The sequence below is a fragment of the Grampus griseus genome, assembly GCF_964374135.1.
Source record: "Grampus griseus genome assembly, chromosome: 16".
NCBI classification, from domain to species: domain Eukaryota; kingdom Metazoa; phylum Chordata; class Mammalia; order Artiodactyla; family Delphinidae; genus Grampus; species Grampus griseus.
Window position 1 is genome coordinate 51,503,756 of NC_139010.1, and position 14,304 is coordinate 51,518,059.

Sequence of the window (14,304 nt, forward strand, 5' to 3'; positions counted from 1 at the left end):
AGGCCAGAAGTTCCGTTGTAACTCTTGGCTAGTCCCAGGAGCACCCTGCCAGTAAAAAGTAATCCAGACATACTGGAAACTCTCAAGTATTATTAAGAACTATTTATGTTGCATTCAAATAAACTTTTAGTAAAAGAAATAAATGCAGACTTACCAGCTTTTTTTTTATAATATGTATATTTTTATTTTGCCATCCATCAATTTTGCTAATTTATCCAAGATCCCCGTGGATACCAAAATCTTCTGAGGCTCAAGTCCCTTACAGTCGGCCCTCCATATCCGCGAGTTCCACATCTGCAGATACCATCGGTCTTCTAAATAGAGCTACATAGAAAATCCATGGTTTCGTAATTAATAATTTCACACACATAAATATTTGAATTTGAGATTCTGTATGTTCAAAGCTTACATTTATGAGTACTTTCTAGCCCTGTTAATTTTGAGATAATTTTAACAGAATTTTTTTTCATATTTCCAGTTTGGGGGTAAATTTCTAAAATCTCTAAAGATAACATACTAGGTTTTCAGGTTTTTCCAGCATTGCATGGAAAGTGAATCTTTAATTTACACAGATTTTGTGCTTCAGATTTGATTTTTATTTGGAGAAGAAAGGATGGGCCTGACCTACCAGCTTCTACCTTTCCTTGTTCTACTTCTTTAAATGAAAACCTTATCATTTTATGTAAACGCATCAGCTTTTTTTATAGTGCTATGAATAAATTGTTTGGTTTGTGAATATATTTAAAAAACAATAAGCAAAATAGTCTATACTTTTTATATTGTGGCAGTAGGCTTTATTTCAGTTGGTTCTTTTCTATAGTGTTATAATTTTAAGGTTTTATTGATTAAAGAATGGTATTTTACATGTAGTAGATAATTTTTAAGGACTATTTCTAATTACATTAAGTTCAAATGATGCATTTTAACCTAACATCTTTTTTCTTCTCAGTCTGTAAGACTTGTATTGTCCAGCACTTTGAAGACAGCAATGATTGTCCAAGGTGTGGCAACCAGGTTCATGAGACAAACCCGTTAGAAATGTTGAGGTACGTAAATGTAGTTTTAGTTCAACTAACTTAAATAAATTACATAAACTCTTAATTTTTATTATGCATCATACTTGTTAGCGCTTTGACTCAGTTAATGTAGGTTTTATGATTTTCATTTTAAAGCATTTTATTTCAATTTAAAGTATTTTATTAAGAGGACATGAAAAACAAGGCTGTGCATATTAAATATTTAAGAAACACATTTCCAAGTTAAAAATTATAACTTTATCTCAGGCTCTGAGTTACTTTAGTTGTAGTTATTTTCAGTATCTTAGATTTATTTATTTATTTTCGCTGTGTTGGGTCTTCGTTGCTTCATGCAGGCTTTCTCTGGTTGCAGTGAGCGGGGGCCACTCTTCCTTGTGGTGTGCGGGCTGCTCATTGCGGTGGCTTCTCTTGTTGTGGAGCACGGGCTCTAGGCACATGGGCTTCAGCAGTTGTGGCTCACAGCTCTAGAGCGCAGGCTTGGTAGTTGTGGCACATGGGCTTAGTTGCTCCATGGCATGTGGGATCTTCCCGGACCAGGGCTCGAACCTGTGTCCCCTGCATTGGCAGGAGGATTCTTAACCACTGCGCCACCAAGGAAGTCCCCTATTTTCAGTATTTTAATATTCTACAAAATACTCTATATTTGCTGAGCTACACGGTAGTGGAAAGAGGGCAGACCTGATGGTCAGGGATACTAATCTTGATAGTATTAATTTTTCAAACTGTATCATATATTCAAAAAGAGTGTACAAACATTTATGTAAAACTTAAAAGAATTTTTAAAATGACTACCTTTTTACCATTTACTTACTGGTATAATCATTATACCAAATAATAATAATAATATAAAGAAGTATAATCATATATTTTTAAAGATAGAAGTGCTACATAAGATCTTAATCCAAACCCTTTTTCAAGATTAGAAATTGAAATTTATAGAAGTGACACAACATTGCCTAAGGTCCTAGCAAACTCAGATGTTACTTCCCAGCTACAAACCAGGTGTCCTCACCACTAAGCCCATTTTCTTCCCACTGTTCCTACCATAGCTGTACCATAGATCAACTGTGCAATCTCAGGAAAGTACCCTGTTGAAAAACAGAATTAGATATTCTCTAGAGAGCCCTTACTAACTTCATCTCTATGTGATGTTTGCCATCATTATATAAGTCTGGATTTGTAAGTCTTACATTTTAGACTTCTTTTCTATGTTAGTACCTATAGTTGGAATAATTTGTCTACAAGTAAACGTCTGGCCCATTGGTTTTCAAAGTGTGGTCCCCAAACCATTAGTATCTTATTAGAAACGGCAGTTCTTGGGCCCCGCCTCAGACCCTCTGAATCAGCAACTGTGAGAAGGTGCTGTAAGTGAGGGGCGTCAGAGGTATGAAGGGAGGGACAGATGCCAGCTTTAAATAAAACGGTAAGGATAGGCCTCATTGAGAAGGTGAGATCTGAGCACGGAATTGCTGTCTCTGAGGGAATTAGCCATGCGTAAATCTGAGGAAAGCGTGCCTGCTCCAGGTCAGGGCAGCAGCCAGTGCACACGGCCTGAGTCATGAGTTAGGAGGGCCCCTGCAACTTGTCTGAGGAGCAGCGTGGGAGCCTGGGTAGTGGGCCAGGAGCTCAGAGATTGTGGACCTGACCTCTGACCTGAGCAATTAGAGAATGGGCTTGTCATTAACGGAGATAAGGAAGACTAAGGATAGAGCAGGTTTGGGGGACAGGTAGATGGGGAGTTTGGATTTGGACAAGTTGAGTCTGTTAAGTCTGTTAATCATTTCAGAGAAGAGAGGAGTTGGCAGGTCTGTGATTCAAGGGGAGAGGTCTGGCTGGGGTTAAATATCTGGCAGTCTTCAGCATGTAGACAGTATATAAAACTGTGGCACTGGATGAGATCATGCACGGGTGTGAGTGCAGAGAGAAGAGTAGAGGACCAAGGATTGATCCCTGGAGCATTCCAACATTGAGAGGTCAGGGAGAGGAGGAAGAACCAGCAAAGGAAACTGAAAAGGCACAGTCAGTACAGGAGAGGGAGGATCCAAGTGTGTGGCTTGGAAGCCAAGCAAAGAAGAGGGAGTGATGGACTGTGTCTGATGTTGTAAGGTGAAGACAGAGTTGACGGTTGGATTTGGCAACTTGGAGGTCATCAGCCTTGACAAGAGCACTTTCAGTAGAGCTGTGAGGCAAAAACCTAACTGGATTGTTACAGGAGAGAAAGGGAGGAAGAAGAATTAAAAACAGCGAGTATAGACAACTTTCTCAAGTTTTGCCACAAATGGGAGTGGGAGCAAAGAAATGGGGTGGTAGCCGTTCAGAGAAGTACAGTCAAGAAGGTTTTCTGTTTTGTTGTGATATGGGAGGAATAATGGCATGTGTGAAGGGACTAATCCAAGAAAGAGCAAAAAGGTAATAATAGAGTTGGGGAGAGAGGGCATTGCTGAAGCAGTGTTCTTGGGTGGTTGAGAGGGAGTGAAATCTAATAGAAGAGACTGGCTTCCTACAGGTCATGTATAGCAGCAGGTAGGAGGGCAGAGTAGACATGGGTGCAGATGCCATAGGTAGATGTGGTGGTCAGAGTCTGCAAGTTTGTGTCTCACTGAGGAGAAGATGTTTATCAGCCAAGAGTAAGGGGGGAAAAGGCGGGTGTAGGGGTTGGCAAGAGAAGAAAGTGTGTTGTCCAGGAAAGTAAGAGAATAAATGGACTGGGAAGTGTAGTGTGAGTCCTGGCAACCTGAAAGGCGCACCTGGGTTGTAGTTACGAATTTGAAGGGGTGTGGTTGGGCTTTCCAGCCCATGGGTAGAAGGTGATGGAGAGCTGGATTGGACTGGTGGTGTGGTTACACCACATGATTCTGAGCAAGTGAGGGAGGGACAGGGGAGTCCAAAGTGCATGCAAGCTGTGGCTCCAATGACTGCTGTGGGGTAGTCCTGAATGGACGGCGAGGGCAGCGAGAACATGACGTTGGTGAGGGGTGATGTCCTGCGGGGACAGGAATGGAACTAGTTGATTCCTGAACTGTTTGTGCATAGTAAGAAGAAAATTCTTTCAGAGAATTTCGGAATGGGTATGTAGCAGATGAAGAAAAGAAAGCAATTACTAACGCCAGGGAAAGAAAAAAATTGAAGGAGGGGATATCTTTAATCAGAGTACACTGTGAATATTTAGATAATCCTAACCATGTAAACACTCATTATTTTTAAAATGACAGTAAGACTATTAGGAAGATGAGAGTTGGGAAAACGTATGTTGGGAGGAAAGGGGCATGGCAGGATGATATCAGAGAGCTAAACCTTTATCTCCCACAGAAGGAGGTCAGAAAGACCTAGACAGCAGAGAAAGAATGGCTTTGTTTTTTAATCTATCATCCGTCTATCATATATATAGAAATATGAAAGTAAATACTAGACAAAACAGCTTGGATTTGAAAGCAGTTGCCCCTGGGGTTGTAGGAATCAGGAACAGAGAGAGCGGGGCATAAAAATGTTGTGTTTTCATATAAGGTTACAGGGAAGTTTGATTTGTAAATTATACATGTGTATTACATTAATAAAACAAATATTAAGAAGAAGAGAAATAATACTTCTCTTAAACACTGCTACTATTAAATAGTCTGGGAAAACTCTGTGAAGGAGTTAGTAGGTAAGTCCTGAAGAATCAGGTAACATCGGTTTGGTTGGAGAGTAGGAACTGGAAAAAAGTATTTGAGCCAGGATGAAGAGCATGAGGGAGGAAAACAGATTGGAAAAGGCGAGGCATTCTTGAGGATAATTGAGTGAGTCAGTTGGCTAGAGAAGAGCAACAAGAGAGCAGCACCAGTTACAGTTTGCAGGTTGAACTCAAGTTATATAAACACGTGAAGCCAGGTGGTAGGAAGAAATTAGTTCTCGAGCAGGCAAATAATGATCAAATTAGTGCTTAAGGAAAATTCACTATGAGCATGTCAAGGTAAAGGGAAACATCTCTATGCTGTCCTCTAAATAGGGTGGTAATTGAGGGAACGGAAGGATGGGAATGTGGAAAGACTGGGTGGGAGGAACATTGAGAAGCAGCTGTTTGGGGCTTGGTGAGTAAATATGTGAAGCAGGAGAGACAGGTAGGTTAAAATAATGCTTGCATTTTGAGCCTATTTGGGAATGATATGGTATCATTTCTAAATTTAATTTTTAAAAAGTAAGACAGGTATTCAGTATTTTGTTGAAGGAGAATAGATAAGAGAGTCTTGACATATATGAACAAAAGGAGGTGCTCGGGATATTCAACATCTGTTGGAAGTATGGAACTTGAGCTCAGCAGAGAGATGCAATGTGTGTTTGTGTATATATATGTTATCTGCCTATATGTTAGTTTTGAAGTCAAAAAAGTGGATGAGATCTTCAAGGAAGGCGGCCTGTAGAAAAGGTCAGAGGGTGCAGAGAGCAGAGCAAAGGAGAATACTCAGATGTAGAGGTAGTTGGAAAAAGAAAAATATCTTGGGGACAAAGGGAGTTGATAGAAAAAAAGAAAAACCAGGAAAGGAAATTCTCAAGGAGGCAGCGTCAGGCAGCACTGATAAACTGTTGCAGAGCAATGAGGAGAAAAATGACTTTAAAAGTAAGATTTTTTAAATTTTAGCTCTCAAAAAAATTTTAAATCTATTCATTATGGAAGTTATGGATGATTTGAGGAGTTCAGTCGAGTAAAAGAAGCAAAAGTATGTGACAGAAATAATGTCAACTGTGATTTCTTAGTTTTTCCAGTTGGAAGAAGAGGTTGTGTATCTGCTAACAGCTTGAAAAGACAATAGGTTAAGCCAAGGTTTGGGGGCTTTTTAGCTGTGAGAAGCGTAGCCGTGTTTTCAGTTGGAGGAGGGTCATGCCGCCGAGCAGGATGAAGGAGATGAGCGGAAAGGGTGTCTCAGGAGCAGCAGGACAAGATGAAGAAATGAAAGCCGTGGAAAGGAACAGTTGTGCTCAGATACAGCAGGAAAAGGAGACGAGAAAAATGTCAAGGGAAATAGTTACGTTTTTTATCTAGGAAAAATGGTCTAAATTTCTCAGAAGAGAAGACTGGAGATTATTTCTTTCATAGGAAAGAGCCAGAGTTGTGGTAGAGATTTTGAAAGCAGTAGCTGGCTGCATCAGCTATTGCTGTATAACAAACCGCCCCTAACTTTCATGCTGAACACAACAGTAAAAGCACTTATTATTCCTCACAGTTCTGTGTGGCTCACAGATCCAGGTGGGTCTGCTGGTCTTGGCTGGGCTCGCTCTGGTGACTGCAGTCAGAGGCTGGTCAGTTGCTGCCCTGCCGATCCTGGCCTGGGTTCTGTCCTGTTGGGTTGGACTGTCCATGACCTAGTGTGAGATGGCCTCAGTAGGGCAGCTTGGCTCCTTGGACATAGTGTCCTCCAGACTCGTTCTAATGGTGGCACGATTCCAAGAAAGCACACCAAAGCACGTGATATGCCTCATAAGGCTTGCGCTCAGAGCTAAGCAGTGTCACTTGTGCCACATCCTTTTGGCCCGAGCACATTTCAGGGCTGGCCCATATTCTCAGAGTAGAGAAATAGACTCCATCCGTTTATCAAAGTCCTGTTCAGAGGGGCAAGATTGTAGAGAGAGCTGGGGACGGGACCATTTTTGTAATCTGTGTTCCACTGGGACAGGCTAGAAATAGATGTGCTCCACTCGCAGAGCAGTTGGGTGTGGTACTTGTGCCAAAACTGTGTATGTTCTATATTTTGTAGTATATGTGAGATGCAGATCTTAAATGGTTTACCTATTGGATTTTGATGTCTTCATTGTTTGTATATTCTCTTTTTTCCTCTTTGGAAGGTTGGATAACACATTAGAGGAAATTATATTTAAGTTGGTCCCTGGACTACGAGAACGTAAGTTGCTCTTTGGGTTCTTGCAGAGTTTTGTGTTTTGTGAAATCACCATTTCTGTTAAAGACTTCATGATTGTGTTTCTATTACTTTTATAATTTTTTCTTTTAAATTAGAAGAACTTGAGCGTGAGTCTGAATTTTGGAAGAAAAACAAGCCTCAAGAAAATGGACAAGGTGATTTTTTTTTACTTCTATATCTGATGGAATCTCTCAAATTGGTCAGCTTTTTGTAGCTGTGGTGAACTAATCTTTCTCTGATTATGAACTTTTTATATAGAATCATGAGATTTTAAATAAATGCATGTAAATCTGGAGTCAGTCCAGTTGAAGGTAATTGAAAATAGAGGAAATTGGGAAGAGAAAAAGGAGATAAAACAGAAGAGTGACCGTTGATTATAGCAGTATTAGCTGGAGAGCTAAAGGAGACTGAAGTCAGAAATAGCCATAGCCTGCAACTAAACAGTGAGGCGTTTGCTGTTGTATTTTATTTTGTGTGTTTAATAGGAGAGGGAACTGGGATGTGGCTGAGAGCCAGATCAGAGGATCTTGCCGTGCTCTGATAATCTGGAACGAACTTTTCATAGGTAGAGCTCAGATGATACAAATTTATATATCCTAAAATTTGAAAAATATTTCTAGACACTTATGGGAATTTTCCCCATCACCTATGCTAAGTGACCAAATTTCCCTTTTGGGTCCCAGGAGCCTCAGAAATCAGCAATTTTTAATAATTAAGGAAAGTGGCAAACATTACTGGGCAGAGTAATGTTTTTAGCATGTATATAATTCACACAAAAGAAAAAGAAGTACAACGTATCTGAAATTATAAGTAGTATCCTTTCTTATTGACGTTAAATATGAGGTTTGTTTCACGATGGCCTAAAAATACCATGGAAATCTTTCAAGGATATATGTCTGTTTTTATAGGCTCACTTGTGAGCTCAGTCTTCCATCCCTGGTTTTTCTATACGATTCACAGGATTGTCAATTACATATCATTAAAATGGCTTTCTCACTTCATATGTAAAATGGGGATCAGAGTTTTTTTAGTTCAACTTAACTGTGCAGGGCTGGCTTCCCATAGCAGGGGAGGTTTGAGAATAGTTTTGAATGATTGGAATAAGGTAGCAAGGGATTATTTTTAATCTATAATCAAAACACTGAAATGGGCAAAGAAGCCAAGCCTGGCAAAAAACGACTTAACTAAAGGCTTGTTTTACCCAAGTGTAAATTGCAATTTAGACAGTAGTGCTATACTAAAAATATAGGTAAAATTGACTGAATGTTCCAGTTTTTGCCTGCTTTTTCAAGAGGACAGGAGCCAGGCCTTGTCATCAGAAGCTATGGGGTCGGGTTAGTCCATGACTGTGTGTCTTACAGATTGACTAGCCCAGGACTGTAGCCTACTTTGCGTTTATCTCCCTTTCCCCATATTTCTGCCTTTTTAAAGTATTTTATCATATTTGGTCTTTAGTTTGGGTGAAGAATTTGGACCTTTTCTTGGAGCTGGATCTTGGTTCATAGAAGGCAGCTCCTGTCTATGTGGGTTCCATACAAAAAGGCAGAAGAGAGAGCCCACCTGCCCTGTATGATAACATCTGTAATGCTTTTACTATAGTCATTAAAGAGGAGCTAAGTGGTCTTTTTTTTCCCTGGGATTTTCTATACTGTAATGCTTGGCTGACTAATTCTTTCAAGTTTCAGCTTACAGACATTTTATCTGGAAATCTCCCCTGAATCTCTGCTTCACCCCAGAGTTTGGGTTTATTAACTCTGTTATATGTGCCCACCTGGTCTATCTTACCTCTTACATCAGAGTCCTTATCGACATCTCCGTCTGTTTTCTTTACTTGCCTGTACCTCCTCCTAAATACTCTGACACGATGAGGGTGAGGATGATAACACTACAGTTTCAATATTGTTTCCTCAGGCTTAGTTAGTCTTAACAGAGTTCAAGGCACTCAGTAAATGAATGAATCAACAAATATAGTTGCATTATATGTAGCCTTCTGGTATTTCATAGGTTAAATACATTTGTTTATAGTATGCTACTCAGATTTCTTTGATGGTGTTTTAATGCTACATAGTTACATATATGTTAAAAAAGCTAATTCATTCTATTTATTTCACTAGCTAATTTTATGAATATCTAGTAATTTGAAATTTTGAGAACTTAGAGAATATTTTAGTTTGAAAAGAGTACTTGGTTTTAAGTTTTGAATATATATAGAATTTGGAAGTATTTTTATATCTTATGAATTTCTAAGCGGTCTCATCACTAATGGCAGTCATTTTTGTGACCAAATATAGCTAGTCCTGAGTCTTTCATTTGGATGTCCCAGTGAGCCTAGAAGTCGTAAGCTATGTTCATAAGTCACTGATGGGTTTTTTAAAAATATTTCCATTGTTGAGTGGTTGGGACATTTAAAGGTACTAAAAGTTTCAGTTATATATTCTTCATCAAAAACTGTTAAGAAATGTTTTTTAAAGTTTGTTTTCATGGTTAGTATATTGTTGCTTAACTATAAAATCAAACTGAGTTAACTTAGCTTTATTTAAATTATACAGATGATACTTCAAAAGTTGACAAACCTAAAGTAGATGAAGAAGGTGATGAAAATCAAGATGATAAAGACTATCACAGAAGTGACCCACAAATTGCTATATGTCTAGATTGTTTACGAAATAATGGACAATCAGGGGACAATGTAGTAAAGGTGAGTGGACAAGTACAGTTGTTTTTTTCATAATCATTTATAGTAAACCTTTCATAACGTGTTGATGAATTTTCCTACTGTTTCAGAATGTTTGCTTTCAAATTTTTTATTATTTCACATTTTTTATTAAACAAATAGAATGTCATTCTCCTACAGTCTCTTACCTGCAAATAGCCAAGCAGTTGCTTACTTCAGGCTCCTGATTTCTAAACCTCACAACTGAACCGTCCTGGGTCACTGCCACCACCTAGTGGCCAATGAGGAGAATCACGCCTCTATTTCTCCTCTTTCAACCTCCTTTTATACCTTTGTTGGGAGTTCATATACACTGTTTTTCCCTTTTTAAGTGTAGTCACCAACTCAGACTCAGATCGTTTCATGTTAGGAAACATCCTCAACCTTTTATTCATCCTCTTCTGATTTTCTCTTTTGTTTCTCTGTTTTTATTTGCAATTCAAAAAAGCTATCCATGTCATGGCTAATACATTTTATGAACAACATAATTGGTTTTGATGGATGTCATAAAGTACCCGTGAACTTTTCCTTTACTTCCTCTGTGTGATCTGTAGGCCAGTGAGTTGAATTTTTTTTTTTTTGCGGTACACGGGCCTCTCACTGTTGTGGCCTCTCCCGTTGCGGAGCACAGGCTCCAGACATGCAGGCTCAGCGGCCGTGGCTCACGGGCCTAGCCACTCAGCGGCATGTGGGATCTTCCAAGACCAGGGCACGAACCCGTGTCCCCTGCATCAGCAGGTGGACTCTCAACCACTGCGCCACCAGGGAAGCCCAAGTTTTTTTACTAATACATTTAATTTTTTAAATGTATTTAAAAAATTCATTTAATGAATTTTTTACTAATACATTTAATGAAATTTTCCTGTCAGGAAGTTAAAAACAAAATTTTTCAACTCTGATTAAGTTTTCCCAGCATCTTGCAAAAAGAAATATGTATTAGCATGGTGATTCAATGAATATTTATCCACTATGTGGATATTAGTCAGTGAAGATGTAAATAATAAGTTTTTTTCACTCAGGGACTTTTGGTTGGGTCTTATACATACAAACAGTTATAATACAGTAAGGTATTTCATTTAGTTAAGAGAGGTTGGTTGGACAAGGCATGTATTAGAGTACAGCAGTATTTAGAGAAGTGGCCACTGTACCTATTTATCCTTCCAGGCTTCCCTATTGGCTTTTATGCTCTGGTGCAGCACCCTTTCCTTTTTGTCAGTCTTTTCATCAATTTTTAATAACTTTACATTTCTCTCTTATTCCCAGTCATTTCTGTAATCCTCTTTTGGGGATGTTTTTCTTAATAGAGATTATGATCATTCTTTAGCTCTCTAGTACATGAGTTCTTATCTTGTAGTGAAAATGAAGTCAATAGAAAGGTGGAATATCTCTTCATAAATAAATGTGAAGTCTACTTCTCTGCAGGCTTTCTAGTATGAAAGTTATAAAACATTGCATTTTAGAAATTCATCTGAAAAATTAACTACCCCCTGCCTTGATACTCTTTTTGGCATCTTGGACGCTTTGCCATTCCAGTTGACTTTTTATCTTTTCACTCTTTCCTTTATAGACTTTTCTCCATCCTTCTACCTTCATTCTTAAAACCACTTTTACAGCCTACATGATATATACTGTGCTCCCCAATTCTCACCTTTTCTCTCTGGCCACTCCTATACTGTCTCCACTGACTCTACTTCTTCCTGTCTTCTGCTTTATATATGTGAGTATAGCTAATACCTAGTCCTCCACTCAATTATTCTCTCTCTACAGTCATCCTAGGAGGTCACTTCTATTTTTTGTGTTTTCAGCTATTCAAAGAACTTTCAAATCCCCCTTTCCAAACCTGCCATCTCTCCCAAGTGGAAGTATTATATCTCTAACTACTTTCAGTATCCTAGTTGGGAGTTTCACTAATACATAAAACTTAACACGTTTAAAGACAAATTTGTCATACTGTACTTCCACCTAAGTTTACTCCAAATATACTGTTTCAGTTATCACTACCATCTTTTTTTTCTTTTTTAAGTTTTATTTGTTTATTTTTATTTAACACCTTTCTTGGAGTATAATTGCTTTACAATGGTGTGTTAGTTTCTGCTGTATAACAGAGTGAATCAACTATGCGTATACGTATATCCCCATATCCCCTCCCTATCCCACCCATCTAGGTGGTCACGAAGCACCAAGCTGATCTCCCTGTGCTATGCAGCTGCTTCCCACTAGCTGTCTATTTTACATCTGGTTCACTACTGTCTTTCAGCCAATCATAGAAATTCAAAATCTTGGACGTTTTTTACCTTCACCCTTCCCCTTCAACCAGTCATAAGTCCTGCAAAATTCCCCTCAGTCCACTGCTGCTCACCTTATATCTAGATTTTTGAAAGTAGTCTGAACTGTTTCCTGTATCCTTAATTTCTTTTATTATGCAGGGCTGAGGCTTCAGCCTGCGTGTGTGCAAGCACTCATGGCCACTGTCAGGGTCAAGTAGTAGGCACTTTGGGCGCTGTGGGCCATATGGGCTTTGTTGCAACTACTCAACTTGCTTATTTTAGCAGTAAAGCAGCCATAGACGATAGTGAACAAACTGGCTTGGCTGTGTTCCAATTAAACTTTACTAACGAAAATAGATAGCCAGATTTGGCTTGAGGGCTATGGCCATAGTTTGCCACATTCTAGAATCAAGTATTAACTCCTTGTGTTAGCATTCAAGCTCTTTCACTAACCCCTATCTTGATGAGTTTATCTTCCATTATTCCCATCAATGAATCTGTCTCTCAAGACACAGGATTATTGTCATTTATTTGTGAATACCAACATAAAAGTTGGCACCCATATTTGACAAAGGATTTGCATCCAGAATATATAAAGGCTTGTATTAAGAATATTTAAAACCCTCTAAAACTTTGAATAGTCCTTCCTTTTTCTTCCCTGTTCTCACCACTGTCCTAGACTTCTGTCAAGACCCAAGAGACCTCTATTTTTTGTGACGTTTTTTCCACCTTAGTGAATCCCTTCTGAAATTCTAAGACTTGCATTTATTTATTAAATCAGCATTTATTGTGTTCCTAAAGGTACCAGGCACTGATATTGTCTTTTATCTTTTTTGGTGTGTGTTTTTTCCTTGAAACTGGATTACATACCGCTTAAAGACAGAAAAATTATGCCTGCATTCCTTTACAGCCTTCTCAACCATCTCATTCCTCTGTAGTAGGATGAGATTCTCAAATGTGGTGGTGTAGTAGTTGCATGTATGGTTTATACAGTATACCTACTTCAGTTCAAAAGTCAAGAGCAAGAAGGTAATGAAAATAGAAGAGTAAGGACTGCCAAAAATTTGCTCCTCCATAAAAGCAGTGAAAAAACTGGCAAAAACTTTCAGAGTCAATTAGTAGGCCCTAAACTGTCACCTTTGGCTGACCTTGAGGCTCTGCACAAGCAGGAAGTGAAGACTTAGGCAGAATTGTCAACAACCTGGTTGAGTGTTGGAGGTGTGCCCCAAAACTCATATAGAGTCCCTCAGCAAAGACCAGGAGACTTAACTGGGTCCAGGTGTATAAGGAAATCTCTGTGCAGTTGTTAGCTGACCACTAGGTAGAAACTTCAGTGGCCACATACTGTAAAGAATACAGGCTTTACAGAATTAGTTTAGGAAAGTTGTTAAACAATGAGAAACAAGAAAAAGCCACAACAGCAATATCTGAGGAGCAGGCAGGAGTTTGATTTCCAGTGTTAGCACATTATTTTAAATGTTCAGTTTTCAACAAAATATTATGAGACAGATAGAAACAAGAAAGTATAGCCCATATATAGGAAAAGAAGCGGTCAATAGAAAATGTCCCTGAAGATGCCCAGACACTGAACTTGACTAAACATACATTTTAAAATCATCCATTTAAGATATGTGCAAAGACTACAGTAATCAAAACAGTATGGTACTGGCACAAAAACAGAAATATAGATCAATGGAACAGGATAGAAGTCCAGAGATAAACCCACATACCTAGGGTCAACTAATCTGCGACAAAGGAGGCAAGGTATACAATGGAGAAAAGACAGTCTCTCCAATAAGTGGTGCTGGGAAAACTGGAAAGTTACACGTTAAAAAATGAAATTAGAACACTCCCTAACACCATACATAAAAATAAACTCAAAATGGATTAAAGACCTAAATGTTAAGGCCAAATACTATAAAACTCTTAGAGGAAAACATAGGTAGAACACTCTGACATAAATCACAGCAGTATCTTTTTTGATTCACCTCCTAGAGTAATGAAAATAAAAATAAACAAATGAGACCTAATTAAATTTAAAAGCTTTTGCACCGCAAAGGAAACCATAAACAAAATGAAACGACAACCCACAGAATGGGAGAAAATATTTGCAACTGAAGCAGCTGACAACGGATTAATCTCCAAGATACACAAACAGCTCATGCAGCTCAATATCAAAAAAAAAAAAAAAAATGACCCAATCAAAAAATGGGTGGAAGATCTAAATAGACATTTCTCCAAAAAAGACATACAGATGGCCAAAAAGCACCTGAAAAGATGCTCAACATCACTAATTATTAGAGAAATGCAAATCAAAACTACAATGAGGTATCACCTCACACCAGTCAGAATGACCATCATCAAAAAATCTACAAACAATAAATGCTAGAGAGGGT

The 14,304-nt window shown here is 38.6% G+C and overlaps 1 protein-coding gene across 2 annotated transcripts in view; it reads left to right on the top strand.

Annotated features, from left to right (window-relative positions):
- PCGF5 (polycomb group ring finger 5) overlaps positions 1 to 14,304 on the top strand; it is a 114,932-nt gene that overhangs the window by 67,611 nt on the left and 33,017 nt on the right. For both annotated transcript variants that reach the window (XM_082674358.1, XM_082674359.1), the window contains exons 3-6: positions 950 to 1,046; positions 6,855 to 6,910; positions 7,024 to 7,083; positions 9,478 to 9,626. In XM_082674358.1, the coding sequence (XP_082530484.1) occupies positions 950 to 1,046; positions 6,855 to 6,910; positions 7,024 to 7,083; positions 9,478 to 9,626 (362 nt within the window). The remainder of the gene's footprint in view (positions 1 to 949; positions 1,047 to 6,854; positions 6,911 to 7,023; positions 7,084 to 9,477; positions 9,627 to 14,304) is intronic.